The sequence below is a fragment of the Coenobita brevimanus genome, chromosome 54, assembly GCF_032717465.1.
Source record: "Coenobita brevimanus isolate Jiangsu-jjx chromosome 54, ASM3271746v2, whole genome shotgun sequence".
Lineage (NCBI taxonomy): Eukaryota > Metazoa > Arthropoda > Malacostraca > Decapoda > Coenobitidae > Coenobita > Coenobita brevimanus.
This window is the reverse complement of record NC_137007.1, coordinates 25,486,596-25,503,346: the sequence shown is the minus strand read 5'-3', so window position 1 is coordinate 25,503,346 and position 16,751 is coordinate 25,486,596. Positions and strand designations below refer to the sequence as shown.

Here is a 16,751-nt window from a genome sequence, read left to right as displayed (position 1 = left end):
TACGTAACTTACGCATGGCCCTAAGCAAAGATGGAATGAGAGAGAGAGATTATTTCTTTTTTCACCAGATGATGCCCAGAATGTTTATCTTCATGTTTATAATAAACAATGACCAAAAAAAATTTTTTTCTTCATTTTTTGCACACTGCGGTGTGGGATAAAAATAGGTAATTGCGCAATCCACGGGTTAAAGCAACATCCGGCAAAATTATGCAATATCCGGTGCCAAAACAAGACATAGCTGGTGGTTGTATGCAATATCTGGCGTTGAGGTGTACAGTATCAACCAGCTCGTAAATGGTAGCCAACCGGCACAGTATTACTGTACTGTATCATTATTTTATTGTATCTTATGCTTAATATTCATCTTTTACTCATGGGAAAGTTTGTAGGATAGAGGTTCAATATGAACAGTAATGCAATATCCGGCTCAGTGCCGAATATTGAGCTGATGGGGGGTACTATGTAATATCTGGCATTTTGCTTTAACCAGCATAGTGCATGGCTGAATTATGCTGGATAATTGAGCATTTACTGTCCTTGAAAACTGCAGGGTTTTCAGGAGTGCAGAGTTCTTTGCAATAGATCACAGGCTTGCTGTTGCCATTTTAGGCTACAAGTCAAACTATGAAATGCTCAGAATGTTACCAAAAGCAGTTCCATCTTGAGAAACTCAGAATGAATATGCAGTGGCAGTCTCAGATTGGTTTGAAGTGCTTAGTACTGTTGAGGATCTTGTTCAATGATGGGATACCTTTAAACATGCTACTCTGACAGTGGCTGATGAGTGCATTGAAGAGTGCCCAAGACTGAGGAAGGGCTTTGTCTTGCTGGGGACACTGGCCACAGTTTAGAAGAATTGTGCTGCCAGATTCGCTGGGGATTGGAAGCAGCACAAACTTCTGTCATGATGGGCACAAGTTTTGTGGAGAAGGAAGAAGAAGAGGTATGTCAGGGAAACTGCTAAGGAGGTGGAAGCCTGTTTTCATGCGAATGACCTTTGACCTGCTTATTGAGTCTGCAGAAGCTCCACTCCTCTGGACCTGCCTCTCAATTAACTCTGTTCAGACAGCAGATGGATGGCTTGTTTCGGGAGTGAGTGATTATAGGATTCATTGGGCTGAGTACTATGAGCAGCTGTATATGACTGAACCTCCCAGTGGAGAGCATCTATCAGCTTGTGTACCATTGACTTCTCTCACACCAGTTGATGATACCATGCCTTCTCTAGAGGAAATTAAGAAGGCAGTGGATGGGTTGAAAAGTGATAGAGCAGCTGGTGTTAGTGGCATCCCAGTAGAACTGATCAAAGCTGGTTGTGAAACCATGATCATTTACATTTCATACAATCATAGAAGCCATTTGGCAGACTGGTATCATTCCTCCTGACTGGACAAAGGGTTTGGTCACCCTTATCTGGAAAGGGAAAGGAGACTAGTATGACTTTGTTAACTGCTGTAGTATTACAGAGGTCAGTGTGTCAGGCAAGGTTCTTGCTCACATTCTCCTGAAACAAATTCAGAACCACTTGCTAAAGTTTCAGAGGCCTGAGCAATCTGGATTCACACCCAAGAAGTCTACCATCTACTGCATACTAGCTCTTCGAGTTCTCGTGGAATGCCACCTTGTGTATTGGCAAGTTTTGCCTGCAACCTGGATCTCAAGGCAGTTGACACAGTCAGTTGGGAGGTACTATGGGACCTCCTGTGACTCTGTGGGATACCTAGAGGGATATTCTGACTAATTGCTGGCCTGTTTTCAAACCTTGTGAAAGGTGTCAAGTGAGAAGGAGGAACATCCGACTTTTTCCCAGTATGTACAGGAATAAGACAGGGATGTGTCCTTGCTCCTATGCTTTTCAACATATGCATGGATTAGGTACTTGGCTGGCTGAGTCAAAGTCACTGTGGAATATCAGTTGGCAATTTCAGGGTTACTGACCTTGACTATGCTGATGATGCAGTTATCTTAGCGAAGTCGCTGGTGATACTATGCAGTGCTGTTGAGGAATCTCACGAGAATGCAAAGCCGTTGAGATTTAAAGGTCTCTTGGTTTAGGACCAAAGTTCAGGCATTTGGTGACTTGCTGGATGAAGTAGTTCAATCTGTCCAGCCCCCCCATGGGCAGCCACCTTGTCGTGGTGGGGGGGCTTGCGTGCCCCTGTGATCCCACAAGCCTGCCCGTGGATGTAACGACATCTGGCAGGGTCTCCCATGCGGGTAGGGTCGTGGGTGAGGGGTCTGACTAAGCGCTGCCCAAAACGTAGGTTACCCGTATGGGTCATCGGTGCCACCCTCCAGAGGGATCACCTTGGTGTTGTCCTGAGTTGCTTGGTTGGGTGTCTGGGCTGAGGGGTGTTGGGGAAGGGGGTCTTTGCACTGGTGGGAGCAAACTTCAGTATCACGGGGTGTCCTTTTGGGGGCACCCTCTGGGGACGAGGTACCCCGCTCCCATCAGCCCGCGCTCAGTCCCCTCACTCCCTGGTAGGCGGTTTCCCTTGGCTCCTGGTGCCAATTTATGTTCATCAATGTCTAAATGGATACACCAGACATTTCATTAACCACTCATGTGGTCGGTGACCAGCCGCACGAGTTGGCATCAACTGGTCACTCTCTGGCCAACGACCCTGTACCCTCCGGGTCATCTGCCATAACCGCGAATCAAAATGCCCTTTCTTTCGAGCTGTTACCTGGTGTTTTTGTGAGACACACTTATACAAAATATATAGTCCTCAAAATGGATAATGGTACTTCCTTCCGGAACCTGAACTGTTTTCAGATTCACAGTGGTCTAGTTACAGCATGTGGATTTACCCCCAAGGTCTCTTTGCAGGGCGATGGTTCTCTGTTGTTAGAAGCCAGGAATGAAGAGGAGAGTTCACGCATCCAGTCTCTAACTGTGGTCGCCGGTTATCCTGTATCTGCCTCTTGTCATTTGGTCCTGAATCAGTCCCGAGGGGTTGTGTATTCTCATGACTTGATCTCATATTCTGATTCTTCCCTCTTAGAGGGGCTGGCTCCTCAGGGTGTTGTAGGAGTACAGAGAATTATGAAGAAAGTTGATGGGATTTTAACCCACACACCCACTCTTATCTTGACATTTGACTGTCTTACCTTGCCGGAGGTTATCACTGCTGCGTGGTGGAAGCTAAAGGTTAAACCTTATGTTTCCTGACCTAGAAGATGCTATTATTGTCAAAGATTTGGTCATGTCCGCCGTTCTTGCAGGCGGGAAGCATCTGTCCTTCCTGAGGTCTGTGGAAATTGTGGTGGAATTTCTCATGGTATGGATGATTGTTCTCAACCCCCTAAATGTTTGAACTGTGGAGGAGCACATGCAGCCTCCTCAAGGGATTCATACAAGTATGAATGTGAGATTATTTCCGTCCGAACGAAGGAGAAAATTTCCTTTTCCGAGGCAAAGACCAGGGTTAGGGAGCGGTTCATTCACCCTGAGGTTACCTTTGCTGCTGCATTGTCTCGCCCTAAGGCTACTCGGCAGGTGCCCCTGCCATCACACAATGCCCCATCAAATTCTCGGGGTTCTACTTCCCGGCCTTCTCAGCCAGGGGGTTCCACCGAGGGAGTGCAGCCTGGAAGCAGCTGTGCTTCTTTCGGGGAGGTGTCCCCTGTCTCTGGGTGTGTCCCCTCTGTGGTGGTGCTTCCAGCATCTGGGAGTGCCTCCCCCATCCCAGTTCCTCGAGTTCCTCCTGTGACAAACACCCGTGTTGATGCTACACCTTGCTTTGACACATCCAAAACTCCCGATGTCCTTCCTGTGCAAGGTAAGCGTCGCCGTGGCTCCTCAGAGTGCTCAGAGAGTGAAGTGCTGCTACCAAAGATCTCTGCAGTGGAGTCCACTACTCCTCCTCGGGATGCTCAGGGGTCAGGGCAAGTGCAGGCTGGGGATGGCGTCTTGCTGACAACCCAGCCACCGCCAGATAGTGGTGGTCCTCAGGTAGTTGATGCGCCTGCTCAGCTGCATGACGTCTTGCCCTCTCAGGATTCCAGTACTATGGGACGCGCTACTAATTGTGCTCCTTCTCGTGGTGGCACTGCCTGCTCTATTCCGGCTAGGGCTGCTTGCAGTCCACCTGCCAAACCATCTCTTGCCCCGCCAAAGAAGAAAACCATCGTCCAGCCCTCTTCTTCTTCCTCCAGGTTATCTTCAGCTGGGCGGCACACTGCACACCATAACAGTGCCAGGCAGTCCCTTTCTAAGGGCAGTTCTAAACAGCAATCTAAATCTGGTTGCTTGCCGGGGGCAAGGTTGTCTCGCCCCTCAACCTGATTCTTCCTTCACTGTGGGTACTATGGCATTCTCAGCCAGTATATTACAATGAAATTGTCGAGGGCTGCGTGGTAATTGGGAGGAGCTGCGGACCCTCCTGGCTTATTCCCCTTTGTGCGTGTGTCTCCAGGAAACTCTTGTAGGGCTTGCCACTCCTCATGCACCACCTGGGTACGATGGTTTTTACTCAGCTCCAACCCAGGATCCTATTGGAAATGGTGCTGTTTTGGTGAGGGCTGACGTCTCTCATCGCCCAGTCTACCTCCAGTCTGACCTCCAGTGTGTTGCTGTGCAGTTGTATGCCCACCGCTGGTATACAGTTTGTTCCATTTATTTACCACCCAACACAGCAGTCAGTAGGATGGAACTTCAGAACCTGCTTGGTCAGTTACCTAGGCCCTTTCTTCTCATGGGGGACTTTAATGGTCGCCACCCTTTGTGGGGTGATTGTCTTATTAACCAACGTGGGAGTTTGTTGGCGTCCTTAATGGAGGATGAGGATCTTGCCCTCTTCAATACTGGGGCATTTACCCATATTCACCCCCAAATGGGTTCATTTACTGCAATTGACCTCTCTGTCTCTCTCCTGACTGCCTCCTGGACTTTACCTGGGAGGTTATGAAGGATCTCCATGGAAGTGATCACTTTCCCATCCTCCTTACTGCAGCAGTATCTAGTCCCTGTTCCCGTTTACCGAGGTGGAGATTGGACAAGGCAGACTGGTCCCTTTTCTCTTTTCTGATTTCTGTTTATGTCTCCGTTGAAGACTTTCCAAATATTGATGAGGCTGTTTCATTCTTTACCTCCGTTCTGCATTCTGCTGCCCTTCATGCTGTTCCTAAAACCTCTGGCACATATTGCTATCAACCAGTCCCATGGTGGAATGAGGATTGCAGTGTTGCTGTACACGAGAAGAAGTTAGCTTTCTCCCATTATCGTAGATACAGAACAGAGCACTATCTTGTCGAGTTCAAAAGGGCGCGGGCAATGGCTTGTCAGGTACTGAAACAAGCTAAGTGGGACTCTTGGATGGCTTATGTGTCATTTGTAAACCCAAAGACACCAATGTCTCAGGTGTGGAAGAGGGTGCGTAAGATTTTGGGAAAATTCATTCAAGGTAGGTCCCCAGTGCTGATGTCTAATGGTGAGCCTGTTGGTGACCCTGCAGCTGTGGCCGATATTTTTGCGTCCGCCTTTGCGGTGGTCAGTCAGAGAGGTGCTAGCTCACCAATATTTGCCAGACAACGGGAGATAGAAGAGGCAAGGGTACTGGACTTCCGTTCAGGGAATGTGGAGTCCTACAACCTCCCTTTCTCTGGTCATGAACTCCAATCTGCCTTTTCCCTCTGCCGTGACACCTCACCAGGGCTGGATGATATTCCCTACACAATGCTTCAACACCTGGATGATGATGCACTGTCCTTTCTCCTCAGCCTTTATAACAGAATTTGGAGGGAATCCTCTCTTCCCACCTCTTGGCGTGAGGCCATTGTCCTGCCATTCCAGAAGCCGGGGAAGGTAGGTTACAATCCCATGGAGTATCGGTCAATTGCCTTAACGTCCTGCATGTGCAAATTATTTGAGAAAATGGTCAACAAGCACCTAATGTACTGTATTTCCTAGAAAGGAATGAATGTCTTTCTCAGTGTCAGTCTGGTTTTCGAAAATGTTGCTCAACAACAGATGTACTTGTCCGTCTTGAGGCTGCAGCATGTGATGCTTTTGCTAGACAGCAGCATCTAGTGTGCATTTTCTTTGATCTAGAAAAGGCATATGAAACTACATGGCAGTTTGGTATCTTCCAACAACTGCATTCTTTTGGTTTAAGTGGCAGGCTACCCCTCTTTATATTAAATTTTCTGCGTGACCGTTCATTCAGAGTTAGGGTTGGTGTCACCCTGTCTCCTTCATACCCTTAGGAGGAAGGGGTGCCTCAGGGAAGTGTCCTCAGTGTGTCCCTTTTTGCAATAGCATTGAACGGTATAGTGTCCTCTATTCCAGAAGGGGTGTCAGCCTCACTGTATGTTGATGATTTGGCTCTATGGTATGCTGCTTCCCAAATGTCCGTGGCTGAACGTCGCATGCAGCTCGCTCTGGACAGGGTCTCTCGGTGGGCCACAGTGCACGGCTTCCATTTCTTCTCAACAAAGACGGTGACCTTGCATTTCTGCCGCTTGAGAGGAGTTCACCCCGAACCAGATCTCCAGTTATATGGCCACAGGGTGTGATGTGTAGATGAAACAAGGTTTCTCGGACTTGCCTTCGACAGGAGACTGATGTGAGTACCTCATATCCGTTCATTACGACTCTCATGCCTCCGTGCCCTGTCTCCCTTAAGAACCCTATCTCATTTGTCTTGGGGCGCTGACAGAACCATCCTGCTCCGACTTTACCGTGCCTTAGTTTGAAGCAAATTGGACTATGGGTGTGTGGTGTACTCCTCTGTTACTGAGGCACGGCTGCGGCCACTAAATTCTGTCCATCATGCTGGGATTCGCTTGTCAACTGGGGCTTTCCAGTCCTCGCTGATTGAAAGCCTGTTGGTTGATGCGAACGAACCACCGCTGGATCTCCGCCGGCAGTCCTTAATGGTGCAGTGTTGGCACTGCCTTCACTGTCTTCCAGCCTCACTGAGTTGTCAGGCTGTCTCTGAGGTCGCTCTTCTCCCTTTTTATGACACCCACCCCCGCTATCCACACCCGTTCGGGTACAGAGTGAGGGCTGCCATGGAGGAGTTGGGTGTCCAGTCCTCTCCTGTTTGTCCTGTGCGTGTCCCCCGAGTGGCCCCCTGGCTTCTTCCAGAGGTACAACCATGTGACTACTTCCTTGAGAGGAAGGCCTCTCTTTCCTCACAGGCAACTTTGTCTTATTTTTTAGAACATGCCTCTGCTCACAATGACTCGATCCATGTATATACTGATGGCTCTAAATCCCATGTGGGGACAGGCTTTGGTGTCATCTTTCGTGATTTTAGCCATGGTGGGAGTCTCCCTCCTTGTGCATCTGTTTTTACTGCTGAACTTACTGCCATTTTAGTTGCGGTTGAATTAATTTTTAGCTTTCCTCCAGCTTCTTTTACCATTTTTGGTGACTCGGCCAGTGTTCTACAAGCTTTGTCACGTGGCTTTCCATCACATCCCCTAGTAATATCTGTCTTGGAGTGGCTGTACTTATTAGGTAGGCGAGGATACTCTATACAAATGTGTTGGGTCCCGGCACATGTGGGGGTCATGGGCAATGAGTGTGCTGACTCTTTGGCGAGAGCTGCTGCCTCTCGCCCTTCCTCTCCTCAATGCCGTGTCCCATCCCAGGATTTATGTGGAGCCACTGTGGATGCTGTCCGTCTCTGCTGGCAGCAGAGGTGGGATGCAGCAGGGGCGAACAAACACCACAGCATTCGTAGGAACCTGGGTGATGAGGGGTATGTGGGACTGTCCCAACAGTGGGAAACAGCTTTGGCTCGTCTCCGGATCGGCCATACTAGGCTGACTCATGGTTTTTTAATGGAGAGGGCGCCTCCTCCCTATTGCGATGACTGTCTGGTTCCTTTGACTGTGCGGTATCTCCTTGTCGAATGCCCCAGTCTTGGGGACCTTCGTTGGCAGTACCTGTCTGGGTGCTGAGCTGCTGATGGATCGTACCTTCTTTCTTCGGTTCTTGGGGAAGAGGCTTGTACTATGGGGGGAGGCACCTTCTCTTTTGTGTTGAGTTCTGGCCTTTATCACAAGCTGTAGAGGTTTTCGATAATTTAGTTTGTATTTTAATGATAGTGTTTCAATTTTAACCCATATCTTTCCACCATGTTCTTTAACTTTGGTTTGTTTTATTCTTTTATATTGTTAATTTGTTTTATGCATTGTTTATCTCGGCTTTTTATCATTTTTTAAAAATTTTTACTTTCTTTTAATTTTATGTTTGGCGGCATATGACCTCTGCTGTTGCGCCGCCATGTCACATTTTCTTTCATTCATTCATTTATTCAGTCTGTCCAGGCATGTGGTGAAAATCTGGAAGTCTTAGAAAGATTCACTTTTTTTTTTTTTTTTTTTTTTTTTTTTTTAATGCGAGGAAGAAGGAACCAAAGGCCATGAGCCCGCAGTAACAGTTCCCTCCAAGAGAAAAACAAAATACAATATAGAGCCAAATTCAAGATCCGATCATTTTGAGATGCCTGGACACACTGCGTTTGAAAGACTGGAGATCATAGGCAGCAGGAAATACAGACAGAGGGAGACAGTTCCAGAGCTGACCTGTTGCATAAATGAAAGACTGGGAGTAACGGTTAACTCTTGCATTAGAGAGTTGGACAGAAAAAGGATGAGAGTTTGCTGCCAGACGGGTGCTACGCGCCCGTCGTAGAGGTGGAGGAATGCAAGCAGACAGTTCAGAGGAGCAGTGACCATTAAAGTAGCGATAGAAAAGAGATAAAGATGCAACAGTGCGGCGAAGAGACAGAGGTTGAAGGGAGTCAGTAAGAGGAGGAGAGTTAATGAGACGAAAAGCCTTTGACTCCACCCTATTGAGAAGAGCTGTATGTGGGGAGCCACCCCACTCATGAGAGTTGTACTCCACACAGGGGCGGATAAAACCCCTGTATATAGTCAACAATTGCGCAGGGGTAAAGAAAGAGCGGAGTCGGCTTAGCACACCCAATCTCTTGGAAGCAGATTTTACAAGAGATGTAATATGATCTTTCCAAGATAAGTCCCGAGTAAATGAAACCCCAAGCATGTTCAAGGATGATGCAGGATTAAGCTGAATATTATTAAACATTAGTGGGTATACCTGTGGAAGACTTTGTCGGGTTGATAGGTGTAAGAACTGAGTCTTAGATGCATTAAAGACAACCATATTATTTTTACCCCAGTCAGAGATACGAGCCAAGTCAGACATTAGGTGTGCCATAGCCTCATCCCTTGTTTGTTGAAGTAACTGTTGAGATGGGCGCTGCGGGAACCGAATGGAAAGGTGAAGGGTGGAGTCATCAGCGTATGAGTGGATATGGTTAGATGTACAGCTTAGAAGATCATTGATGAATAAAAGGAAGAGAGTTGGTGATAGGACAGAGCCCTGAGGAACACCACTGTTGATAGATCGAGGAGAAGAACGATGGCCGTCTACAACAGCGGCTATAGAACGACCAGAAAGGAAGCTAGCGATGAAGGCACAGATAGAAGGATAGAAACCGTAGGAGGGCAGTTTGGAAATTAAAGATTTATGCCAGACTCGATCGAAAGCCTTTGAGATGTCAAGTGCAATGGCAAAGCTTTCGCCAAAGTCCCTAAAGGAGGATGACCAGGAGTCTGAAAGGTAGGTGAGAAGATCGCCAGTGGAGCGTCCCTGACGGAACCCATACTGACGATCGGAAAGAAGGTTGTGATAGGAAAGATGCCTTAAAATTTTTCTATTAAGAATTGACTCGAAAACTTTTGAAATACAGGACGTTAAAGCAATTGGACGATAGTTGGAGGGTTGGGAGTGGTCACCCTTCTTTGGGACTGGCTGGATGAGAGCAAACTTCCAGCAAGAAGGAAAGGTACAAGTTGACAGACAAAGACGAAAGAGTTTGCCTAGGCAGGGTGTAAGCACAGAAGCACAGTTCTTGAGAACAACAGGAGGGACCCCATCAGGCCCATATGCCTTGTTAGTACTGAGGCCAGTGATGGCAGAAAATACATCAACTGAAGAAATTTTAATGTCAGCCATGAGGAAGTCAGAGGGGAAGTGATGGAGGAACAGCACCGGAATCGTCTAAGGTAGAATTGGAGGAGAAAGTCTGTGCGAAGAGATCTGCTTTATCAGTAGAAGAAATAGCTACAGAACCATCAGAGTAGAAAAGAGGAGGGAAGGATGATGAGGTAAAGTTGTTAGAAAGATTTTTGGCAAGATGCCAGAAGGAGCGGGAAGAATTCGAGTTGGAGAGTTGAGAGCATTTAGTATGGATGAAATTATTTTTAGTAGAGCGAAGAACAGACTTAGCACGATTCCGGGCAGAAACGTAAAGATGATGTGATTCAGGGGTGGGTTGGCTCCGGTACCTTTTGTAGGCCCTCTCCTTGTTGCGGACAGCATTAGAACAAGCGTGATTAAACCAAGGCTTTCTTGCGTTAGTCAAAGGATATGAGAAAGGAATGTATGCTTCCATGCCCGAGAGAATAACCTCCGTAATGCGCAAGGCACACTCAGATGGCTCACGGCCATGGAAGCAATAATCATTCCAGGGAAAATCAAAGAAGTACTGCCTGAGGGCCTCCCAGTCTGTGGCTCCAAAATGCCACAGACGACGTTTCCCTGGAGGGTCCACAGGCCGTACCGGAGTGATAGGACAGGTTAAGGTAATAAGGTTGTGATCGGAGGAGCCCAACGGAGAGAAAAGATTAACAGAGTAAGCAGAAGGATTAGTTGTGAGGAAGAGGTCAAGTATGTTGGAGCTCTCTCCAAGGCGGTCAGGGATACGGGTAGGGTGCTGTACAAGCTGCTCTAGGTCATTAAGGATAGAAAAGATGTAGGCTTGTTCACCAGGTGGATCCGTGAAAGGAGAGGAGAGCCAAAGGTGGTGGTGAACATTGAAATCTCCAAGAATGGAGATTTCAGAGAAAGGAGAAATGGATAGAATGTGTTCCATCGTAGAAGTAAGATAGTCGAAGAATTTTTGATAGTCAGTAGAATTAGGGGATAAGTAAACAGCACAGATATATTTAGTCAGAGAATGACAGGAAAGCCGAAGCCAGAGTGTGGAGAATTCAGAAGAATCAAGTTCAGGAACACGAGAGCAAGATAAGTCGTTGCGTATATATACACAACAGCCACCTTTGGCTTTGAAATGAGTATAGAGAAAGTAGGAGGATACAGAAAAGGGTTTGCTGTCAGTTGCCTCAGACAGCTGAGTCTCCGTTAGAAAAAGAAGGTGAGGTTTTGAGGAGGAGAGGTGGTGCTCAACAGAGCGAAAGTTAGAGGAAAGGCCGCGAATGTTGCAGAAATGAAGAAGAAGAGAGTCAGACAGTGGTTCCAGGCACCTTGAGTCGTCATCGGGAGAGGGGCAGATGGTGGGGGCATTTATGGTCCCCCCCCCTGGGGACTCCGAGGCTTGATATAACGACGCCATTTTAGGTAAATTTTGAATAGGAAGTGTAGTGTGTACTGTGCATGTAGTTTGGTGAAGATAGTTAGAGAAATTTGTACTTGAGAGCATGCTGGCCTACTCTCTGTGTAACTGAGACACTGAAAAAGTTCAGCAAAGGGGGATGGTCAGGAACTAGTCCTGAGGGCTGATGAAACGGGAGCTCCAGCACTCCCTGTCATCAGCTTTCCATCCACCTCGGGAGTACTGCCCTGCTCGACTGGTGCTACAGTCTACTCCTGTAACTTATCCTGGTAGTTTAGCAAATAACAATGCTATGTCAGACAGTGAGTTTCTTGTCACAACATTCTGGTCTACAGGTTATGAATTCACCCAACTTGGGTATTTGGCATTGCACTTATTTGTGTAGGAGGACAAAAATTTGTGAAGTGCCTGAAAGGGTGCAGCAGGGAAGAAAGGTTGCTGTTTACTTGAAAGCAGTGATAAGAAACAGGGAAATGAGCATGGAAGTGAAAAAGCTGCTACATGACAGTATTGTGATACCTACTTTAACATATTGAAGTGAAGCTTGGACCTTGTTGGTGGGACAGAAGTCAAGAGTGAGAGCAGTGGAAAATGAGTTATCTGAAAGGAGCATGTGGAGTCACATGGAGAGACAGACTGACAAATGAGGAAGTGAAGGAGTGTTGTGGTGTGGATGTGGATGTGATAGAAAGCGTTAGGAGAAACACATCAAGGTGGTTTGGCCATGTGGAGAGGATGGAGGGTGAGAGATTGACAAGGAGAGTGTATGTGAGTGACGTGGAGGGAGGGAGAGGGAGGGGGAGGCCAAGGATGAGATGGAGGGATGGAGTGGAGAGGTATATGAGAGAGGTGGGGGGGGTGAGCTGGGAGCAGGACAGTGAAATGGCAGGGGACAGAGCGACATGGAGGCAATTTGTTTGTGGCCACCCCTTATGGGATTAAAGCATCTGGCAATAGATAGACAGATAGATAGATAGACAAAAATTTCCATCTTCAGGGCACTAGTGCTCTGTATCTTACTCTATGGTTGTGAAACATGAACATTTGCCAGTAACTTGAAGTGGAGAACTGATTCTTTTTGGTGCTAAGTTCCTTTTCAGAATCGTGGGATATCACTGGTACAACCAAGTACATAACAAGTGACTTCCATGAGACTGAGTCAAGGCTTAGCCACATAATACATCAGTACCAACTCCAGTTATGTGGGCATGTGGCCCATTTTGCTGGGGCTGACCCTGCCCACAAGGTGATCCCCGAGAGAGTTAAGCAGGGGTGGAGGAAACCAAGGGGAAGGCCACGAAACTCATGGCTGGAGCAGGTTGATCATTCATACCGAGAGATACCTAGAATAGTCACTGCTTGGAAGGCTGCATGAAGGAACCCTCATGAGTGAGAGTTAAAGGGAGAATGAGGCTATGCCCCTTGACATGTCCCCCCACCCCCTTCATGATGATAATGATAACAGTGAGGGATGATGTGCTGTAGTGCAGGGAAAGGTGGTGGGAGGTGGTTAATTCCCATGTCCTTTGATGTGTTCTTTAAATTTAAAACAAGGCATAATTATACCCACACTTGGAAAAGTTGTTCAATGGGGAGATAAAACTATTTCATCTGGGTTAACCCTTTAACCGCGGGCATTGTTTTGCCCCGACTGGCCTCTCCCACGGGGGTTTCGACCAAAATGTAAACAAAGTTTAAACCTTTATAACTCTGCACAGACTAAATCTAGAGCAAAAAATAAGGTACCATTAGAAAGTACTAACCTTCGGCTTTGCAGTGATGTAGGTTTCATGATTTCGTTGACTATCACTGGATGGGCATTGCCATTAGAAGTGAGCGATCTAAAATCACTATTTTTCGCTCACACACCATTACCTTCGCTCATACACCATTACCAAATGCCAACCTCATTCTGATAATAATACTATAAACATATATGAACACTGCACATACGATAAACACCCACTCTGTGTTCACTGAGGCAGGTAAAAGGCACTGTAATTACCTGCACTTCACTGCCACATCAGCGGTGTTGTAATCACTATTTTTCGCTCATACACCATTACCAAATGCCAACCTCATTCTGATAATAATACTATAAACATATATGAACACTGCACATACGATAAACACCCACTCTGTGTTCACTGAGGCAGGTAAAAGGCACTGTAATTACCCGCACTTCACTGCCACATCAGCGGTGTTGTAATCACTATTTTTCGCTCACACACCATTACCAAATGCCAACCTCATTCTGATAATAATACTATAAACATATATGAACACTGCACATACGATAAACACCCACTCTGTGTTCACTGAGGCAGGTAAAAGGCACTGTAATTGCCTGCACTTCACTGGCACATCAGCAGTGTTGTCACTTACACAGCTGGACAGATACTGATGCGTGTTTGGTCCGGGGTGGGGTGGGGGGTCCAGGGGGTGGGAGGTGGGGCCCCAGGGGGGTGAGGAGGGAGGTGGGGGTCGGCTGGAGTGAAAGAACTTAATAGCTACTCTCCTTTGAAACAATTGGCACACGGAAAAAATGCGGGGTATTCAAAATATTCACAAACATTCGAGAATGACACCCGCGGTTTGGTCCAGTTTTTGCAATGTCATTCTGGAATGACACCCGCGGTTAAAGGGTTAATGTCGATCTGCTCTCCCAATACAGTATACCTTTCCCCCTTTCCCACCACCACACTTTCCAGTGCTTTAGCACTGAGTAATCCTTGTTGAGTCTTCAGGCAGCTCTTCCAGCTCTTGTATGTCATCAAAAACTTCATCAATTGCTTCTCGTGGATGGTGATTGGCCAGTGTTGATGCAGCCACAGGATTCTGTGACTGAATACTAACTTTAGCTGTGATATTGCAAATGTTCTTGTAGTTTTACAAAGTTTGGTCAAGAACTAGGATGAACACATGCCATGGCTCAGGTCAAATAGTATGCATTTGCATTACCTCCATCAGCAAGACAGCTAGGTTGAAAAATTTGTCAGCTACTATGCAGCTCGCTTACAAATGGGACAGATTCATGGATCACTGATATGGCAGTTGCAACAAAGTGTCAGTATGCTCACTGCCCACCTCTCACACCTTATGGGTCAGCTCACTGGCTCACTAAGCTCTCAGAAAAATTAACTAAACTAGATTCATGGGAAGTTTTGATGTATTCTCTACACTTTTGCATTGGTACACCATGTACAGTACCACAGTACAGTATTTATATATAGCTTCAACTGTATTTACTTTACTTTTTTGCCACCAGTGTAAAAATCTGGGTGAGGATGTAGAAGGCAGCTTTAGTAGAGAGGAGCAACTGCACACACTGCTGAGGGAGAAGGATGCTGAACTACACTCCCTCCACACTTCATTTTCTGAAGAGCTGTCAACCAAAAACCAAGGTTAGATGCAAAAGTAAACATGTATGAATTTCTTAATGCATGCAATATTCTGAGAAGTCAGAAATGTACTATCTTGATACAGTTTTCTCTCACAGCAGCTCTGAAGAAGCAGGACAGATAAAAAACTCATTTGATATACTGTTATATACCTTTAATTGATAAACCTAAGATATATATTTAATGAAAGATCTGAAAGTGTTGCCTGGGCAGCATCTGTTGTTTTCCATACTGGTATATTGATTGCAACTTCAGGCAGTTATTTTAATTTCTTCTGGGATAATAATAAACAGCAGTAAACTGAACATTTACATTTACTATTTTATGGAAGTATAGTATTCACTTATCTTTGATGTTGGGAGTAGGCTTTCAGCTCAGTAAAGTATTTGCAGTTGACAATATGCATGTGCTTTTGTTCCAGGTATTGCTTCTAGTTTTATCCCTTGAAGTAAGAGAATGATGGTAACCCACATAGCAGCAAACCTTAAGCTAATGGTTAAATGGTGGTTAGCCTATGGTTTGGTTAGATTTAGTGGTGTGTAGATGTTGGATAAATGATGAATTTATACCAGTCTTTCTGGACTTTGGTCATACCTTAAGCCAATGGTCAGATAGTGGTTAGATTGTGGTTTGCTTAGATTTAATGGTGTGCAGACATTACACAAACCATGAGTTTTTATTGTTTTTGAGGACTTCGTGCAACCTTAAGCTAATAGTTAGATAGTGGTTACCCCGTGGTTTGGTTAGATTTAATGGCGTACAGACATTACATAAATTTTACAGTGGCTTTGCATCCAATACGCATTTCTTTAGTACGGCTCAACTTTAGTACAGTAGGCACTCAGAATATTCAGTAAAAAAATTCATATTACCTGTACTTTAACCCCTATGTGCTGGTTGACGTGTACAGCCATCATAATTTTGGGCGTGGCGCAACACTGGTTGACGTGTATAGCCACAAGCGTCTTCCCGCAACCCTTTGAACTTTAACTTATCCTTACTCATTGACGGGACCACCTGCAGACATGGGAATACTTTCATTTGAAAGAGAAAGACTTGATGAGTCTTATGTATTTTTAATTTTTTATATACCTATTATAGTTGGCAGGTATTAGGGTTTGAAGTATGGGTATTTTTTCTGAAATCATGAAATCCTCTGTAGGGAGGAGCGTGCGACATTAGAAAAACCCCAGCATGTAGGGGTTAATATGGACAGTGTCAATTAGTGTGGTCTCCTCCCACAGGTATGCATGAAATCTGAATTGTTTGGGGAAGGGTTAACTATTCTGGGAAGTTGAGTGGTGCCACAGCCAGTGAGAACATGCATTGGCCGGGAGAGGTTACTTCACCAAGCTTTGGTCTCCCTGTGCTTGCTGGTATCCTAACACCATAATAGCATGTTCGACAGTACAGGTTTGTGTGTGTGTGTGTGTGTGTGTGTATGTGTGTGTGTGTGTGTGTGTGTGTGTGTGTATTTACCTATTTGTATTTACCTATTTGTAGTATACAGGAATTGAGCAATGCTTGTGTTGTCCTGTCTCCATATCCACATTTATCAAGTCTACCTTTACACACATGAATGTTTTTCTCATGCACCACCTCTTTGTCTAAGTCGTTCCAAATATTTAAGAATATACCTAATTGTGATATACACGGAATGTACTATGCTCGTGGGTTTCCGTCGCTGTTTCTCAATAAGTCGAATTTAACTTTAAACTCGTTTATGTTTTTAGACTGGACGATCTCTTTGTCCAGGCTATTCCATAAGTCTATACTTCTGTAAGGAAAGCTATATTTCTTGATATCCTTCAAACAGCTTGACTTTTTCAATTTCATTCCATGTCCTCTTGTTGCTCTCTTATCCCATACAAACAGATCTTCTTTGTCAATTTTATCTACTCCCACCATGGTCCTGAACACCGCAATCATGTCTCCCCTCTTTCTCCTTTCCTCT

The 16,751-nt window shown here is 45.8% G+C and overlaps 1 protein-coding gene across 1 annotated transcript in view; it reads left to right on the top strand.

The window, feature by feature from the left end:
• LOC145401057 (uncharacterized) overlaps nt 1-16,751 on the top strand; it is a 601,394-nt gene that overhangs the window by 467,449 nt on the left and 117,194 nt on the right. The window contains exon 11 of the mRNA XM_080273430.1: nt 14,665-14,800. Coding sequence (XP_080129556.1) covers nt 14,665-14,800 — 136 coding nt within the window. The remainder of the gene's footprint in view (nt 1-14,664; nt 14,801-16,751) is intronic.